The 20484-nt window shown below is 37.1% G+C and overlaps 1 protein-coding gene across 2 annotated transcripts in view; it reads left to right on the top strand.

Moving 5' to 3' along the window:
• LOC122804935 (tissue factor pathway inhibitor-like) overlaps positions 1 to 20484 on the top strand; it is an 844713-nt gene that overhangs the window by 628305 nt on the left and 195924 nt on the right. For both annotated transcript variants that reach the window (XM_044075154.1, XM_044075153.1), the window contains exon 4: positions 6058 to 6231. In XM_044075154.1, the coding sequence (XP_043931089.1) occupies positions 6058 to 6231 (174 nt within the window). The remainder of the gene's footprint in view (positions 1 to 6057; positions 6232 to 20484) is intronic.

The following is a 20484-nucleotide window of genomic DNA, read 5'->3' as shown; positions in this document are numbered from 1 at the left end:
AAACAAAATGCAGAAGCCAAGAAAAGCAATCTCAAGCCAATTAATAAATGCAGCAGTTTTGTTAACTAAAACAAAATGTAGATGCCAAGAAAAGTAGTCTCAAGCCAATTAATAAATGCAGCAGTTTTGTTAACTAAAACAAAATGCAGACACCAAGAAAAGCAATCTCAAGCCAATTAATAAATGCAGCAGTTTAGTTAACTAAAACAAAATGCATATGCCAAGAAAAGCAATCTCAAGCCAATTAATAAATGCAGCAGTTCTGTTAACTAAAACAAAATGCACATGCCAAGTAAAGCAATCTCCAGCCAATTAATAAATGCTGCAGTTTTGTTAACTAAAACAAAATGCAGAAGCCAAGAAAAGCAATGTCAAGCCAATTAATAAATGCAGCAGTTTTATTAACTAAAAAAAATGCAGATGCCAAGAAAAGCTATCTCAAGCCAATTAATAAATGCAGCAGTTTTAACTAAAACAAAATGCATATGCCAAGAAAAGCAATCTCAAGCTAATTAATAAATGCAGCAGTTTTAACTAAAACAAAATGCAGACGCCAAGAAAAGCAATCTCAAGCCAATTAATAAATGCAGCAGTTCTGTTTTCATGGCAAGTTGGAAAGCGAAACATACCTCTCAACTTCTTAGCTTAAGAAATCTGAACAAAGGCAAAAATAATGGGTGGGGGCATAATGGTCCAAAACATAGGGACAGCTTTTAAATATTGTGCTTATAAACTTTAAACAGTTGCTAGAATAATAGATTTTGCATCAACATGCATTTTCTTAAGGATATGACATCTGAAACACAAATGTATGTCATAACTTATTAATTTCAATCCTCAATGATTTGCCAGAAAACAACAAATTTTGTGAGGATCAGACCAAAAAATGTGAGAAAAAAATCTGGACATTCAGCATAAATATGGACAGTTGAGATGTATGTAGCCAACTGACTGAAAACTTTAACCCATTTAGTTAAACTTGTGCAAAATGCCCGAAGGCTCCATATGGAACCCAAACTTTTTAGCATACACTTCTCTGATCTACAAACCCTAAACCCTGTCCTATAGCTAAGTGTGTTGTTGTTCAAACACTCGTTGACATGCCATTGGCACAATGGGAATTAATCCTTAAAAACAACGATGTACTGAAAAAGGGCTAAAATTAAGTATACAAAAGTTCAGTATTGTTGCATTTGGTAAAAAACCCTCTCATCCTCAACTTACAGTATAGCCAGTATTTCACTACAAAATGATAACAGTATTCAGACATCTTTATACCTTATGCATCATCTCCCTGTCCTTTGATAACCATGTAGAATCAGTAGTCAGACAATCTTTCTTTTTAGCAGAACTGACATCTAAAGGTTTTTCATTTATGTCATGAGAAGCTATCATTCCCCTGTACTCTACTTTAATAAGACCAATTACAGTGTACAATGCCCCCCTTGCTATACATCTATCCAGACATGTCACACAGAAAGAAACATTACAGCAGTTCCTAACTAAAATGGTTACTAGTCTAAAGTCATTTGACCACCAAGACAGGCTTGAAACCCTATCTCTTTTAGCCTCTTTCGTGGAGATCTCTGTCTTGTATTTCATTCCATTAAGGACCCAAACCTCTTGATCTGTTGCATGTCTGTTATACAAACAGCTCTACAAACAATGGAAGTAAGAATCTGCATCTCTATCAACATATAAATAAACTGTACTAGAGGGACAGAATTGCTACCCAACCTTTACCTCATCTCTAGAATTAATTCTCCTTACATGTTAAACAGATTGATACCCTTGCATCCTTCAGAACAAATCATGATGACTGGATGGCCATTTGCAAATTCACCCTTGGCCTGACCTGATTTGCTCTTTCAAAGGATGAATGTCAAGAGAGTGGATATCAACAAGGTGTAAATGGTCTCATGACTTGTCTTGAAATTGCTGCATTCCTATGATCCTATGACAATGGCTGCAAGGATGTCCCTAAGAAATGCTGCTGTACTAAAACAAATATTACTCCTAACATACTAGCTCAGACAATTTTTATATTCACCGAGAAATGGCGATGCATAAATTCACTTCTTGAATGGTCTCTTTGCAGTATTTTTATACATTTCTGATTACACCACTTTGTTTACCCTCCTTTACATTTGCAGTTATTCATTTCTATAATATCACTTATTTGCATACCATTATATTGCTATTTGCATATGATGCAGACTGTGTTATTTTCCCCAGAAGTGTGATTGCACTATGTATGTCACTGAATCTACCCCTTCATGTATAATGCCGATCATCATGCTATTTCATGTAATGCACTGTGCTAAATGTCTCAGAATCCTGGCTATCATCTTGTCTCATGGCATGGACAGCTCCTTCTGATTTGTTGAATAAATTAATAAATACATTTCTGACAATGTATTATATTATAGGCCAATTCAATGTGCTTTTCACATCAAGTGATTTTTTGCTGCTTTGATACACTGAGAAGTTAAATGTTACCCTATCCTTAGTAAGTTAGAATTACTTAGCAAATGGGCAGAAAAAAATAGAAATTTTCACTGTGTGGTACTGTTTAGTTTTTCAGTAATGAGGTTGCTTTAAGACCTATTTCTTTGTCAGGTAATGTAACTTCTTTACAATCTTCATTATTCAGTCAGTTTAATTTTCAGTCAGTTTTCTGATCATTGTTATTTTTTATCTCAATGGTGTTATGTAGATAAGGAAATTAAAGTTGTCTACTCATTGTTGCACATAGAATGGATTCCTGACTGTGACCCAGGCAAGTGGGGTTTAGCTAGTGGTCCAAGCAATGGGGGAGGTAGGCAGTGAAGGTGAAGAATGAAGCATTGTGGCTTCTGTTCTCTCCTAGTGGGTGGAAAGAGTTAGGCACACTCAAGGAGACACTAAATCAGTGCATTCTTCCTGGTAGAGACTGTGAAAAACAGCAATAATGCTTCCCAGGGAACTTCTGGGAGGCTTGGATGGAATGCCCCTTACTGAGGTGAGGGGGCAACCTCTGTAGTCAGCCATTGCACATTCCTCCCAAGAACTTTGCTTGGTGCATACCATCATTAGACTGCACAGAAAAAAAGAATCTGAATCACCATTCACTCATGACAGCTGCCTAAATGATGGCCTCTCCTGGCCAACCCTTCAATCGGTGATGTGGAACAAATGGAACAACTGGTCAGGTGGAGGGTGGAGATCAGCAGGGGGGACCTGCTAAACAATTATATTCATTGTTTATGTCACTGCATTAAAATTTTATCTGGATGACCAGAGGGTGTAACCATTACTGTTGCTACCTCATATCATGTGGTCCACAGCTCACTTCTCAGATGGAGTGTCTTCTGTGCAGTATCCACATGCCCATATCTCTTCCCTTTGTCCATTTTTTTGGTTTTCTGGGGGTCCAGTTTTCTTCTGCCTCCCCAGTACTCCACAGTTCATGCTGCATGAACTAACAGTCATCCAAACTGCCCATAAATGTGCATGCCTTGATCAACTGATTATATGTGAGCATTCTTGGTGGGCTAGTACCTTTCCAAAATCGTATTCCCTACTTCACACCCAGTGATTATCAGGATAGGTGCTCTTCTCTGACCTTGAATTGAACTAACTGGGTGCTAAAAGAAACAAAGTTATTCATTATTAATTGAAAATCCCCTCCTCTGTTTCTTTTATTATCCAGTATATGACTTGTATATTTCTTGATATTTAGGCATTTGAGCTTAAACATGTTGAAAAGGTCCTTGACTTACCTGTTCAGGAAATAATGGGAGAGAAGAATTCTCTGAATGGAGTTTAACAGAACTTTAAGTAATCTGGTCTGTGATAAATGTTCTCTGTCGTCTTGGAAAGTGTATGGTATCATAGCACACAAGGTTAAGACTTCCATCTGTAAATAAGCTTTGTCCTATATTCCTGAGTTTAACATCCTCAGTCCACACTTGCATACATGTACCTCTGACCAATTAACCATACATTTATACTGGATCACTTTTGATAAAAGACACATGCACCCAGTAGTCTTTTGTATTAAATATAGTAAAGAAGAGAACAACTCAGGATGGATTAGGAAGCTATTAACTTTTTAGAAATATAATATTTCGGGATTATAAATACACAAAGATCCAAAGTGCCTATACATTTAATTTCTGTCAGTGCTTTATGATGAAATCTATACCTTTGCCATACAGTTATACCTTATAGTCATTGTTTGCATCTCTTAACATAAATTTTCAAAGGAATAGGAGTCTCCATTTTCTAATTTACTGATGGTTTTCAAGCAAAATCTTATAAAAGAGCTCTCTCAGTCATTACAAACCTTTCACTCAAAGATCAGTGCAATACTCAAGTTATTTCATTTTCTTTGGCATTTAGGAGTTATAAAAAAAGTATTTAATGCACATGTGCGTGGGTGGGTACAGAAGAACCGAATGCTTATGACTTTATCCAATGTTAGAATCTACTTTGTAACACAAAAATGATAACATTTCTTTATTTGTCTATATTCACATACCAGACTAAGGTGTGGACACCTTCTAACTAGGATGCATTCACATACCTGAATGATCACAGTGTGTTAACCTCTCAACTTCCATTGAGGAGCAATATCACTTTGAACAATGCCAGATATTCGACTCAAGAAATCATTCCTCTGGTGCTATCCATTCCAACAGCTGGTCATCAAGTACCAAGGGTGAGAATCAAATTGCAGTCACCAACAGCATGTTGAGGAAAAGAAAACTCATTTTGCCAGCATTCCAGGCAAAGAATATATTTTCCTGGAAATTGTTTCACTGCAATGAAATTTGAAGTCTTATGTAAAGAAACATTACTGTACTCTCCTTCTTTCCTTCATGATAATGCCAGGCTAACATACATATTTATTTAACATTTGTCTACTGGGAAAGTCTGACATGGAATTAATCCAATTTTCAGTGGAGGCCCAGGGAGAAATGCTCCACGTGCATGTCTTTGTAACATGGGAGGAAAGTGAGTACCTGGAGAAAACCCACATGAATGCAGGGAGGACATGCAGACTCCACAGAGAAGGCACTCCAATGCACCACTGTGCCGTCCACAGATATATATATATATATATATATATATATATATATATGTATGTATGTATATATATATATATATATATATATATATATATATATATATATATATATATATATAAATATATATATATATATATTGAATTAGCAGAAGAAAGTAATTTCAAGTATTGCTTTTTCTTGACTTGAAAACTTTCTCTTAGTTTATTTTTTTTAAACCAAGCATCATATGATGGGGTACATATAAACATTTTGCTGCATGCTTGGTGGGTGACGGTAGTCATCATTTGCCTGCATGACTTAAAATAGTCCCTAGGTGGGAGAATGAATACTTTCTTTTTATCTTAAGACAACTTATATGTTATGGGTTATATACTGTGATGGCTCTTATTATTACAGATTATTAATTAACCTTTTTATAAATTAAGAATTTCCTCATTTTTCATCATAACTTTTATCTTTAAGATTTATGTGAACTTTATGTAGAAATGTGTTGGTTTGTATTAATGAACAAAATTCCTTCAAAGGTGTTTTTTTTTATTTATTTATTTTTGTTTGTTTTGCACATTTAAAAAAATGCTGCTATTCTGCTTAGCATGCAATAAATTTAATGTTTGCATATTTAAGCTTTATCAAAGTTTTATTCATATCTTACTCATGACATTTAAATGTTTCATAATGAATGCAGCAAGGGATCTTCATTTTTCTTTTACCAAATGTGAACTTACAGCAAATTAGACATTAAACCAATCCTGTTAAGCTTATGAACTTATCTTTGAAGTGTTATGCAGACTGCAATTTTAATTTACAAAATCCATATTATCAAAGATTGTTAGAAAAGGGAGATTTTTATCCCTTTGGATTCATGTCGCACTATTTTAGGTTGCCAGCATTTTCTAAGGCTTATGATGAATGATTGCTTTCCTGCTGACCATGAAACAAGGTTGTTTATTTATTTATTCATTTGGTTGTTTGTTTATTTTTGCAGTGCCATTGCATTGTTTGGTAGAAGCTAATCCCGGGCCTTGCAGAGGATTCTTCACAAAGTATTTCTACAATGCAACAACAGGACAGTGTGAAAAGTTTATGTATGGAGGATGTCTGGGAAATGAAAACAACTTTATGACTCTGGAAGCATGTAACAAAAGCTGTATACCTGACAGTAAGTCAATGTTTGACTGCTTTGTCTTCCTTCAACATATAACTGTAAACTATCTCTTACCAATTCCTATGGGTAAAGGTATCATATAACCATATGAAGTTCATTACCACAATAACTGCAGTTCTGAAGTCCCTTGTAAGAATGGGGTAGGTAAAAATTTGTACCCCTGTGTTGACCTAGGACAGAAATAAACAGTGTATGGGAAAATAATGCAAAAAAACTACTGGAGAAAACATGTTTTCAGCACCATTTTAATATCAAATTTTAGAACTGCACTTTTCACAGTTAAGAACTGTGTACAGCTGTAAGAATTCCCACATCAAGTCCCATTAGTATTGATAAGAGTTATTCCCTTTTTGTATAATCCCCTCAATACTACCATTGTATGCTTAACTACAAATCCATAGTCATAACTATGACAGATCTCAGTTCTTTTGATATCCTTAGCTATTTTTCTTAAATCATGAGATTGTCATGTAGGTAACTGAAATACATTCTTGATCTATTTTTTTATTCAGATTTTATTCAGATGGTCTACATGAAAATGATGATAGTGTACCAAGTAACAAAAAAGAAGCACAAAGGATCCAAACCGTTTGTAGCACTCAACAGTTGTTTAATGAACACACGAACTGACATCCAAAATTAACACTGACAAGGTCAAATTAACGTTTTTGTCCCACAACTTCTTCAGATAAAACTCCCTCTCCATGTCACCACCTTTATACACTCAGGAATTAGTTCACAACCAATAAAAAACAAGGAAAATAATATACACCACTAATGTGTACTAATACATTTAAAACATTTAAAACACATCTAACATACTAAAACAGTCCCTAAAAATCACAGCTTATATACAGTCATTGTGCCACTTGATATTTAGTTTATATAATATGATTAAAACCTTTAATTTAATAGTTTAAAACACGTATAAAATAAATAAATAACATGGATACCATAAAAGTGTTTATTTCTGAAAGGTCACAACCCCCTCTAGTGGTCAATCATAAAAACTTTCTCCAAATGTATTTTGTCTCCCATAAATAGTAATTTATTGCAGTTCATAAAATCCTTTAAAAACATACCTTGATAAATGTGTGTAAAATTTGTTTACATCCTGTATAGGTGATTCTAGTTCTATAGTTTGGCATATCTGAGTTTTAAAACTGGGGTGAGTGAAATCATATAATTTAGACCTGGGTGTCTACAAGCTTCCAGTGTTACTTGCCAGTAGAGTTCCCTATATTCCACTCTAGTTTCCCACAATCCGCCTCTAGGGTCAATGGGTACCACCTCAAGAACAAAAAAACAAAATGCTGCATCCTTACACACGCAAGTGTGTCTATACAGGGCATTAATCTCTTGCTTTGTCATTATGTCATAGAGATGTTCATACACTCTTTTTTTAAGCTTTCTCTCACTTTTACCCAAATAAAATGAGTCACAGGTTTTGCATAAGGCCAAATAGACAATTCCCTTCATGTTACAGTTCACAAATGTTTTTAAAGTGATCTTCCTGTTTCTTGCTTTTAAGAACAAAACATCACCTGTCAACAAATGGGAGCAATAATTGCAGCTCCCACATTTAAACACACATTGTTTGTTCCTCATACCTCTTCTAGAATACGTCCATAAGTACCCCCCTCTAACAAGCCTTTAATGTTGTTACCCCTCCGGTATGTATATCTTAAATCATTTTCAAAAATGTGCTCCAAGTCTGATATTTTTGCAAAAGTTTTCCATTCTCTATCTATTATCTTTCTGACTAGTCCAGCCTCAGCATCGTAGGTGATCACCATACCTAAACTGTAATTGTCATTCATGTTTTTATTTTTATTTTTATTTTGTTCTTCCTGATTCCTCTCCAAATTAACCACCTCTTGTTTCCCTAGTATGGGGGCAAATCTGCCATTTCTTCCTGCCAAAACATCTTTATACATTTGGTCAAAAAGTTATATAGGGTAACCCTTATCAATAAACAACCCTTTTAAATATTCACATTCTTTGTAAAAAATTACATAATTAGAGGTCATTCTACTCACTCGCACTTGACCCTTTATAACCCCCTTCTTTTGGTGGGGTGGATGAGTGCTTGTGTAGTGTAAGTAAGAGTTTGAGAAAGTATCCTTACGAAATATTTTGGATGTGAAACTACCATCAAACTTTTGTACGTTGACATCCAAGTAATTCAATTGATCAAAACAAAATTTGTGTGTAAATTTTAAAAATGTGGTATTCTACAAAACTTTCAAAAGTAATTTCATTGTCAACCCATAAAAAACATAAGTCATCTAAAAACCTACCATAAAAATTCCAAAAACATCTGTAGTCTGAATTTAAAATATACTTATTTTCCCAATATGCCATTATAATGTTTGCATAAGTGGGGACACAATGCACACCCATTGCCACTCTGCTTAGTTGCTTGTAATATACTCCCTCAAAAAAAAATAAAATTGTTCTTTAGAACTAATTCCATCAGGACTAAAACAAACTCATTGAAGGTAATTTCTTTATATCCAACCAGCATTTCTTCAAACCAACCTAAACCTGTATCATGTGGTATGCAAGTAAACAAATCTATAACATCCAGGGTTGCAAAGCCCACTTTTTCTGAATATAATGTGCTATCCAACTTCCTCAAAAAGTCCCATGAGTCCTTAAGTATGTTTATGTTGTCTGTAACTAGTTTTTTAATCTTTTTATCCACATATTTTGCCAGTGGAGCTGTTACTGACCCTTCTGCAGAAACTGTAAGCCTAAGAGGGGGATCGCCTATGTCTTTGTGTATCTTTGGAATACCAAATATTGATGGTACTTTAGGCTTTTCAGCATGCAAAAAGTTGTACGTCTCCATGTCTATTAGTCCATCAATCAATAAGTCATTCAGAACTATGTATATTTTTTTGTAAGCTATATTGATTTCATTTATTGATGTTCTAACGTATTTGTTTGTATCACTAAGGATATTCAACATTTTGCCTTCGTAGGTAATGTAATCCATTAACACAATACCCCCACTTTTGTCAGGTTTCATAACCCTCAAATTCTTATTACCACTGACTGTTTAAAATTTCTCTTTCTGCGAGGGTCATGTTAGACTGTACATTGTGATGTTTTAGAGTTTTTCTCAAGCCACTTTCAACTACCAGTTCAAAATTCCGCAACTGTGGGTGTAAGGGTGGGTTAAAATGCTTTTCCTTACCAACTTATTTTCATTGCCTTTAGTTTTTTTATTCACATTAAAAAACAACTCCAAATTCTTTTTCATAACAAAGAGTTTTATATCAATTAACAGTTTGAAAGTGTCAGCCTTCACTCTAGGAATAAAATTAAAACATTTTGAGAACATCTCAAAAATGGGTTTAGTCACTGTCACACTTGAATAATTGAAAATATTAAAACCTTTATAAGAACATTTACTACCTTCTGTAATAATAGTGTCACTTAATTCCAAGCTTGTTGTTGCCTGGCCTACGGCCCCCACCTCCTCCCTTGGTAGTTTTTTGAACCATAGTTCACCGGGTCTTTATGCATTAGCCTTTCAGACCTACGAAGAGGGGGGAATTCAGTAGAGTCATGCCTGTTTTCATTACATCCAAAATCATTGCTTTCCATGTTATTCCAACCTTTGTTATTATTGTAATCACCCCTACCCCAATTTTTGGGCTTAGGATAGTGTGTTTGTGCCTTGTATTCGTTCAAGTCTCTTTCAATCTTTTTAACTTTTCTAACCTGAACGTCAGCACATTTGTTCTCAATTTTCTTTAATAAATCATTGTATTTCAACTTCTCTTTGTCTATGGTGAACATTAAATTATTGATAATATTGTTATTTAACCATTCAACTATAGCATACAATTGTTCCATTTGTTGTTCATTATTTTTAATAATAGCCTTCATTATGTCAAATCCACATTTTTCAAATACCAAAATCAATTCCTGGTGAAAGTCAGAACCATCAATTACATTATTGGGATATTTACAAACTCTAAGGCCTTTAGGTACTATATTAATGTGCAGGCAATGATTTAAATAGGCATTATCCATCTCTAGCATTTTATATTTATACAATAGCTAGTCTAAATCCAATAACATACTTGCATAAGTGCCATTTGAATTTACAAGTGGTGTTTTCAGTCCAAAATCAAATTTAGCATTGAGTACATCTTTCAATTGCAGTTTAGTACCTGGCAACATAGCTGCAATGTCCGTTCCAACTGGAACATCAGAAAGTCCTTGGCTGACATGCGACCTTCCCACAGAATGCCTGTCTCTCTCATTTTCGAACGAAATCCTCAGAAACACATCTAAACTCACTCTTTCCACTGTGTTTCTTCCAGGTAAAGCATTGTTACCTCCACGCTCGCACTCAGCCATTCCTTCATTCGAAGCTAAACGGCCCTGGCTTCCTGGTTACCAGGCAAAGGCAGTGATGAGGCCAACGACACCATCGATTGGCTGATGGGTGTGAGAAGCCCCACCAGTTGGGTTAACTGTCCTATGAGCTTCCGAAGCTCACCAACCTCAGTTGGATAGCACATTATATTCAGAAAAAGTGGGCTTTGCAACCCTGGATGTTATAGATTTGTTTACTTGCATACCACATGATACAGGTTTAGGTTGGTTTGAAGAAATGCTGGTTGGATATAAAGAAATTACCTTCAATGAGTTTAGAACAGAGAATGTGAATATTTAAAAGGGTTGTTTATTGATAAGGGTTACCCTATATAACTTTTTGACCAAATGTATAAAGAAGTTTTGGCAGGAAGAAATGGTAGATTTGCCCACATACTAGGGAAACAAGAGGTGGTTAACTTGGAGAGGAATCAGGAAGAACAAAATAAAAATAAAAACATGAATGACAATTACAGTTTAGGTATGGTGATCACCTACGATGCTGAGGCTGGACTAGTCAGAAAGATAATAGATAGAGAATGGAAACATTTTGCAAAAATATCAGACTTGGAGCACATTTTTGAAAATTATTTAAGATATACATACCGGAGGGGTAACAACATTAAAGGTTTGTTAGAGAGGGGTACTTATGGACGTATTCTAGAAGCGGTATGAGGAACAAAAAAGGTGTGTTTAAATGTGGGAGCTGCAATTATTGTTCCCACTTGTTGACAGGTGATGTTTTGTTCTTAAAAGCAAGAAACAGGAAGATCACTTTAAACACATTTGTGAACTGTAACACGAAGGGAATTGTCTATTTGGCCTTATGCAAAACCTGTGACTCATTTTATGTGGGTAAAAGTGAGAGAAAGCTTAAAAAAAGAGTGTATGAACATCTCTATGACATAAGGACAAAGCAAGAGAATAATGCCCTGTATAGACACACTTGTGTGTGTAAGGATGCAGCATTTTGTTTTTTTGTTCTTGAGGTGGTACCCATTGACCCTAGAGGCGGATTGTGGGAAACTAGAGTGGAATATAGGAAACTCTACTGGCAAGTAACACTGGAAGCTTGTAGACACCCAGGTCTAAATGACATGATTTCACTCACCCCAGTTTTAAAACTCAGATATGCCAAACTATAGAACTAGAATCACCTATACAGGATGTAAACAAATTTTACACACATTTATCAAGGTATGTTTTTAAAGGATTTTATGAACTGCAATAAATTACTATTTATGGGAGACAAAATACATTTGGAGAAAGTTTTTATGATTGACCACTAGAGGGGGTTGTGACCTTTCAGAAATAAACACTTTTATGGTATCCATGTTATTTATTTATTTTATACGTGTTTTAAACTATTAAATTAAAGGTTTTAATCATATTATATAAACTAAATATCAAGTGGCACAATGACTGTATATAAGCTGTGATTTTTAGGGACTGTCTTAGTATGTTAGATGTGTTTTAAATGTTTTAAATGTATTAGTACACATTTGTGGTGTATATTATTTTCCTTGTTTTTTATTGGTTGTGAACTAATTCCTGAGTGTATAAAGGTGGTGACATGGAGAGGGAGTTTTATCTTTAGAAGTTGTGGGACGAAAACGTTAATTTGACCTTGTCGGCGTTAATCTTGGATGTCAGTTTGTGCGTTCATTAAACAACTGTTGAGTGCTACAACCGGTTTGGATCCTTTGTGCTTCTTTTTTTTGTTATTTGTTTTCTGCAAGCACTTTCTGCTTTTCGAATTAGTGTGCCAAGGTTGCATTCACTTACATACCCTTGTCAAATGCCTCTTTTTGGACTTTGGGGAAAAATTTGACACTCGTGGTTATAAAAAAAAAAAAACAGTGGGATAATAATCATATTAATCTAAATAAGAATCTGGTCAGGTGCTTATAAAAAAAGGTGGTAATCAAAACTAGCAAAACCAACTACTAAGTCACAAATGAAGTGACTACATGATAAATACAGATGTCAGACTAAACTGAAATGTTTATAGAGACTCTGGAGTATTAGTTATGATTCCATAGTTAGAACCTGATTAGAATACTAAACAAATGGTCATTCTTCTCTGTTTATGTTTTTGCCACCAAGGTTTTGCAGCCCAGCATTCGCCACCAGTGTTGGAAGCTGGGAACAAAATCTGCTCACTACATTTTAATATCAAAGTACATTTGAAAACCCAATGTGGACTAAAAAAGAAAAGTACCAGCTGTCCTCAGAAGAAATGATTACTGGATAATGACACAAGAAATGAATGTGTTTACTTTCTTAATGTGGTGAGGCAGCTTTGTATCTGTCCAGACTGTATAAAATAATCAGACAGCTATGTTGTGGAATACGTTTAAAGTCATTTTTACTGGCTCTTCCTCCCTGCTGCATAATGCTTTGATATATTCATAATATATTTATCAAGCGTGTAACATGCTGATACTTCAGTTGTGTGTGCAGTATCACAGACACATTGTAAGCATTACTCAATTTGTAGCCCAAACTGCAGAGAGACTGGGAAGAGAATCATACATTTCCTTTGATTCTACCTATGAAGTATGGAAAAATCTGACCATAATCAAATTAGGGAAGTGAGCTGAAAGTTACAGTAGTGTGTAATAACAAGCAAAACCACACAGTTGTGGTGATTTATTTCACAGTCATAGGAAAATGTTGATGATTCATTTCTGTTAGCTATCAAACTGGATAGACATAAACATTTTCATGTCTGATGGTTGCCGTGGTGTGTTTCACTTTAGAATGAATAGCTAGTGGGAAGCTAAAGTATGCAACATGAGTTTTCCCCAGTAGACTACGGGAAGATACATTACATCTGCTCTGCATCTGTCTTATGGAGATGTTCTCTCATATCCTGAATTGTTTTGCAGCTTTCACTTCAGGTTAGCAATATACATATCCAAGGTAATCAACAGAGATGCAATTATAGTAGTGCAAGACTTGCATTAGATATGTCCATCTGTAATATGTACATCATGAGTGAAAGGGGCTGTAATATGACAGACTTTCTAGTGTCTGAAAAAGCAAAAAAAAAACAATTTATACTGGGTTGTCTTGTCAGAGCCTGTACATCAGTATGAGGATTCATGCAAGAGTCAGCTCAAATTAGTAGTGGTAGTGCACGCAACAAAATGTTTGATGAACTAGGGAGCAGATGAAGAAAGTGGCTTTCTGCAGAGGCTGTGTAAACCAGACTAAAATAAAATCATATGACTTTTCTAGAAGACTTTAAGATCTTTCTTCTTTTTCTCTCTTCAGTATTTCTAGGAAAAAGGTGCCTAAAACTCATAGCAAAACTGTTGCATGCAGCACAGATCACTGGCAGTAACTTTACGTTAGTAACATTTTGGAAAAGCACAATACCAGTCACCATTTTTCCTGGTGTTCCTAGTGAAATTTGTAATGTTTAGGGAGAAGAGCTCAAATTCAAGTCTGTGCTGGTCACATCAAGGCCTTTTACCAGGACTTGAGCTTCATTAATCTTGATGCTGTTGGACTTGATAAAACTGTGGTGCAGGGTTTGATTCCTTCAGCCCTCACTAACTACTGTGACCTTGACCAAGTCAATTAACCAGACATTGCTCCTGGGATGCACCTGGAAAAGAACTGTATGTTTAGTGGTTATATCTGGTTAACAAATAGGTATTATTGTCCCAGATCTCAGCAAAAGGCACTTTAATCTGTTCATAGAGGGATAATCACCGTCTCCTCCTCTGTGGTTTGCTTTTCATTGCTGACTATGATAATGCTTCTCAGATCATAACAATTCAAGGAAGTCCCAGTATGGAAGGCCTCACCACTCAAAAGATATAGATCATTGACAATGTTTCCACTTTAGTATTAATGAAACATAAATCACATTTTTGTCAGTATCCTCACTGACATTAAGCACTAATCAGTCTGACAGCAGCATCAGGTCAAGTGACTGATCCTGTGGCTTTAGACTGACCACAAGTGTTTGCCTTTAAATAGTTGTACTTTTTTCTTGTACAAGTAGGGAATCCAAACCTTTAAGGTAGATACTTTAAAAAAATACTTTAAATTAACAGCCAAGTATTATGGTTTTGAGGTTAGAATATAAAGTAGGAGATCAGAAAGAACAAGCCATCCAAACTATTGTAAAAGTACACAATCAGATAATGGAGAAGTTGATTGTCACCCTTAGCACGTTTTGGCAGTTCTGAATACAGTCTTCTTTAAAGATGGCATATTTTACTTTTGCCATCAACATTTACTTTCTGCTAAGTATATTCAATTTTCAATAAATAGTTCAGTTTATTATTTTCCACTCACAAGGCCTTAGACTTTCCATGCAATAGCTGCACTTATCTATCCACTATATTAACATACAATCAGTAGATTAAGCACTGGCACATCCTTGATATGCATCTATGTGCCAACTCAGGTTCTGCATATGGTTTTCTCATGAGAGTAGTTTGCTATATATTGTTTGTAGTTACTATATTTTACTTTCTTTCTTTCTCTCACCATTTCCTCCGGTCTTCTACCCACACAGTATTCTGAATTTCTCAAAAAGGAAAAAAAAGCTGGATAGATATCCTTGGCAGATTTTTCTTATATCAACTGGAGTTACATTCCTGTCCCTCCATGTTGTGCCTCTGCTCCTATGCTATGGCTAACCTTGAATTCAACTAGAGTTCTCTGCCTCACACCAAAACATTACATTCATTCCACTACATTGCTATATTACAGATATTTATCCACTTCCTACTGCCATTGCATTTCACATGAAAACTGCAGTAAATATAACTCTGTGCCAGTGTTACTTCCATTGTTTCACTAGCAGTGCATGTATCTGATAGGTGTTGCATGAATATCAATATGATTTTTGCCTCACATAATGGATCATAAAGACTTGGAGGGCCCCTCTAATTATCAAATATAAACACGTAATCCAAAGCAGCAAATTATGTAAAAAAGGCATGCATCATGGATGCAGTGACCACAAGTACAATTTGTAAAGTTTTTCCTTTACTTATTCATTTTATACAAAGAAGTAAGACTTGTAAAGTTTCTCAGTTATGTATTTATTTAGAGTTCACCCCCGCAAAAGTCAAATTCTGCCCCTGGCATTCCAGAAGCACAAAACACCTCATGAAACTTAAAGATGCTTCCTGGAAAATGTGAACCACAAACACAACTCATCCAAACTATCAGAAATTCAGAGAACTTAGAAATAGAGACAAATGCTGTACTAAATTAGACAAAAACAAAATACCCCAAAAAAACAAATATAGTACACTAACCTCCAAAATAAAAATTATCACAACACCAAATTATTCTGGTTTTCCATAAATCAGATTCTAAATCCTGATCATTCAACACAACTTTCATCTACACTTGAATCTCCTAACTCAGTTGACATTGATAATGTATTTAACTCTTATCTTTATTAAATCAGTTTGATCCTTACTAAACAGCTCTACACAAAGCAGTGCCATGTGCACATTGCACGCACTAATAACTCCCCATACTCTGTCTCTTCAGCCAGTCCCCACTGCTATAATAAAAAAATACTATTTATAATAAAACCAACATCCCTACTGCCAGACAATCTACCCAATGAATATCTAAAACTGGCAGTACAGCCCATAGCTTACCCTGTCTCATTTCTAATAAACCACTCTGTCAATGAATCTTACATCCGTTTACTATGGAATAGATGTTACATCCTCCCCATCCACCAAGGTGGTCACTCTACCAAACTCACTAACTGTAGACCAGTAACCATCCTCTCTCCTTATCAAAGATACTTGAGAAGCCCATTCAGACCCAACTTCTATACTACATCACACACAATGTACTCCTCTCCTCTTCACAGTATGGTTTTTGCACCTGTTACAGTGCCTCCACAACCCTTCTTAACTTCACTAATACTGTTTACACAAAGAGAAATGATGGTAAGCTTTTATCTGCTCTATTTCTTAACCCATCCACAGCTTTTGACATTATATACACCCTGAACTCTTATATAAAAACTCTCCAGTATAGGCATTGGCCATTCCTTTCTGTCCTGATTTTCTGATTACCTCTCTAACAGACTCTAAGCAGTAAAATGGCCCACTGACATCTCATCCTTTCTCTCTGTTGCAGCTGGGGTCCTAAAATGATCCTTACTAGGACTGTTCTCTTCAGCATCTTTGTAAATGACCTTGATCTGGCCAGTAATAATGCTACCTTAGTACCGTCTGCAGATGGTTCTACTGTTATCTGTTCAGCAAACAACCTTGATTTTCTATTATAAAGACTGGCACAATAATCCTTCACTTTTATAGTAACTACATTTCAACTATTCCTAAACCTTAACAAAACAAAACTAATGTTCTTCTCTCCTGAACACCTCACAGTAAAGAAAGCATCCTTCACTATTACATCTTTAAACAATACTAAAGTAGAACTTGTCACACAAGCCAGGAGTTTAAATAGATGAGGACCTAAAGTCTGACTTCCACTTGCAACATAAAGTGAAAAAACGCACCTAAAACTAGGCATACCACTAATGCCCTCCTATTGCCTAGTATCCTTAATTTAGTACCAGTACTAACAAACATACAACTAACTCAGCTAAACACATTTGAGCAGATGTTCTCCGTGTTTCACTGTTGCAGTCATCACATCTGGGTTATCCCTGCCAGGGTAGCCCTCGGCCGGCCCAAATACCAGAGACTTAGTATTTCTGCGTTGGTTGCTGCCACTTGAGGACTGACGTCAGGTCGTCAGTAGTATAAAGTAAGGCAGCCAATGCCATTACATCAGTCTTTCTTGCCATGGAGCCCAAAGCAGAAGCAGTTTGCACGAGTGCCGGTCGGCTGCTACCTGAGTTTTCATCTACCGAATTGAAGTTGAAGTCTTCTAAAGCTAAGTACCCCATTGGGGATCCTTTTTTCTTGCACTAACCGATGTCAAAAAAAGTTAATAATTGTCTCGCCTGTGGAAAGCAAATACCACGCCGAGACTTCTACTCTTACTGCGTCACTTGTTTAGGCCCAGACCACGACGTCCCCCATTGTTGCTTCTGTGCTTTGTTCAACACCAGAACCATCCATTGTCAGGCCCTTATTGTAGCCAGATATTTTCGCTTACAGTCTCTGAATTCCAATATGGCTTCAGTAAGCCATCCAACAGTAGATGATCTGAAAAAACGTAAAGATAAAGACAGAGACAGACTGCACAGGTCCAGACCTACTGACGACACTTCCATTAAGCTAGTCATCAGTTCTCCGGTACTCAGTGAGCTGCTTTCGTAGCCCCTGCTACCTGCTTCTGTTGATTTGCAGGCCGCTACTGAGACCCTTTTAGAGTCTGGTATGCCGCAAAACTCTTCTTCAACTAAGGATCCTGCAGTTGTCTCTACCTTGGATGGGTCTGGAGCCGCTGAGCAGACACCGGCTTCCGAAGAAGTCCTTTGGACTACTGACCGACGTCTTCTTTCGCAACTACTGTTCTTTCCAAAACAACTGAGTTTCTTAGGCCCAGGGTACGAACCACACCCAAGAAACCGACAACCCACTCTCAGGTGCCTGCTACCTTGCCTAAGTCTCAAATGCTTAAAATGGTGGAAGACCTTATTGTGCTGATCAGGGGAAGCCAAGCTACCCCCTTCAAAAGGAAAAGAGATCTGTACCCTGTAGTTTTGTCTGAACAAGAGTCAGATGCATCTGATGCATCTGAATATGAAGACATGCAACCCCTCTCCACTTTTGAGGAATCTGATGCAGAGGATTCCATTCCTTCAGCCTCTCCCCCAGAGGATTTTTTCTTTGGGGAAACCCTGCATACCTTAAGGGACCATTTCCAATAGGGAGAGTCAGGACTACCCTCAGTCTAAAAAGAGTCTCAGGGAATTCCTAGATCTTCCACAACACAGACCCTTAGCCATCCCCCAGTCGTGGATGTTGTGGAGGATGTTTTTCTCAAATCCAGCTTGACTCCTGATGCACTTCCTCCAGATCCCAGAAAACCAGACAGGTACTACAGAGTCTCTGACTCATACAAATATCTTTTTAAAAATCCTACAGCTGACCCCAAGGTCATTTCTCAAGGGCCAAAAGGGATTAAAGCAACCTCTGATAAGAATACCACCCCCTCAGACAGGGGTTCTTGAGCATTGGACAGATGGGGTAAAAAAGTATACATCTCAGCTACTCTTGCTATCAGGGTACTAAATTGTCAGTTCCATATGCTGAAATTTCAGCAACATACCTTGGAACTCCTTAAACAAAAAATGTCTTCCATTCCTGCTTGGGCAGAATCTAAAGATTTACAAGAGTTAATGTATTCTGCAAGTCAAGTAACTAAACACACTTTGCACTGTGGTTTTGACACCCTAGAAGTTCTTGCAGGGCAGCAGTCACTGGATCTGTCATTAGAAGGCATGCATGGCTTAAGGAACAGCCCCTGCCAGACCATGTCAAATCTAAATTGTGGGATGCCCCCTTGCACAAAGATAACTTATTTGGCACTAAGGCAGAAGAGGTCTCAAAAAAAAGATGGAAGAAAAAGCAAAATTTATGCAAACAGTTAAGGATTTCAACACTTTCAGTTCTCTGCACTTCCCTTTGGCTTATCTACTGCTCCCAGAGTTTTCACAAAATGTCTGGCTACAGCCATTGCTTTTTGCAGACAAAGAAACATTCAGATTTACCCATACTTAGATGACTGCCTTATTCAGGCAGACAGCCAGGAAAAGCTGCTCAAGCACCTAGCCTTTGTAAAGACCCTCCTAACCTCTCTAGGGTACACAATCAATGAAAATAAATCCAAGCAGATGCCTACCCAAAGGATAATCTTCCTGGAAACAAGTCTGGACACAGCATCCCAGATGGCATAACTTACACCATAGAAACAAATTTTCCTGACAACCTACTTCTCTCAACTAGCCACCAGGCCCCAGCTAACTGCAAGGAAAATCCTGCAAGCTCTGGGGTTCATGGCATCTTGCATACTACTCATTCCATATGCCAGACTAAATATGAGGAAACTTCAATGGCACCTAAAGAGCCTTTGGTGTCAACACTCTCAAGACCTGGAAACTGTTCTACCTATAATTCCTTGCCTCAGAAAAGATTTTCTTGGTGGGCAATAGCACGCTCCCTCAACAAGGGGCTACCTTTGTCCCCATCCGCCACCACCCAGACCCTCACCACACATGCATTAGACTATGCATGGGGTGCACACCTGGACAGCAGGTGCATACAGGACTAATGGAGCCCACAGCAAATCCCTCTGCACATCAATCAAAAAGAAATGATAGCTGTGCAGCATGCCTTGATAGCTTTCAAGCCCCTTCTCTCTCCAGGGGCTCTCCTGATCAAAACAGACAACACCACTGTGATGTGGTACATCTACAAGCAGGGAGGGACTCACTCCTACCCTCTATGCAGACTGGCCATGACCCTTTGGCACACAGCCTCTGCCATGCACCTACACCTGTTAGCACAATTCCTACCAGGCTCTCTCAACTCTCTGGCAGACCAATTAAGCAGAAATCTTCTGGACCCACACGAGTGGCAACTCAACAGAAGTACCCTCACCATAATAACTCAGAAATGGGGAACCCTGAAGGTTGACCTCTTTGCCTCCCACACTAACCATCAGCTCAACAAATTCTACACCAGGGAGCATCACTGTATGGCTTGGAAAGTGGATGCCCTGTCCTTCCCCTGGGTCAGTCTACCGGTCTATGCCTTTCCTCCCTTACCTCTCATCCCCTGGGTACTGCTCAAAATAAGGGAGGAAAAACCAAGGACTATTGTTATAGCTCCAGACTGGCCTCACCAACACTGATACCCCTTGCTGCGCAGCGTGTCC

Source organism: Protopterus annectens, chromosome 6.part0 (genome assembly GCF_019279795.1).
Source record: "Protopterus annectens isolate FY-2018-M chromosome 6.part0, PAN1.0, whole genome shotgun sequence".
NCBI lineage: Eukaryota > Metazoa > Chordata > Ceratodontiformes > Protopteridae > Protopterus > Protopterus annectens.
This window is presented reverse-complemented; position numbering and strand designations above follow the sequence as displayed.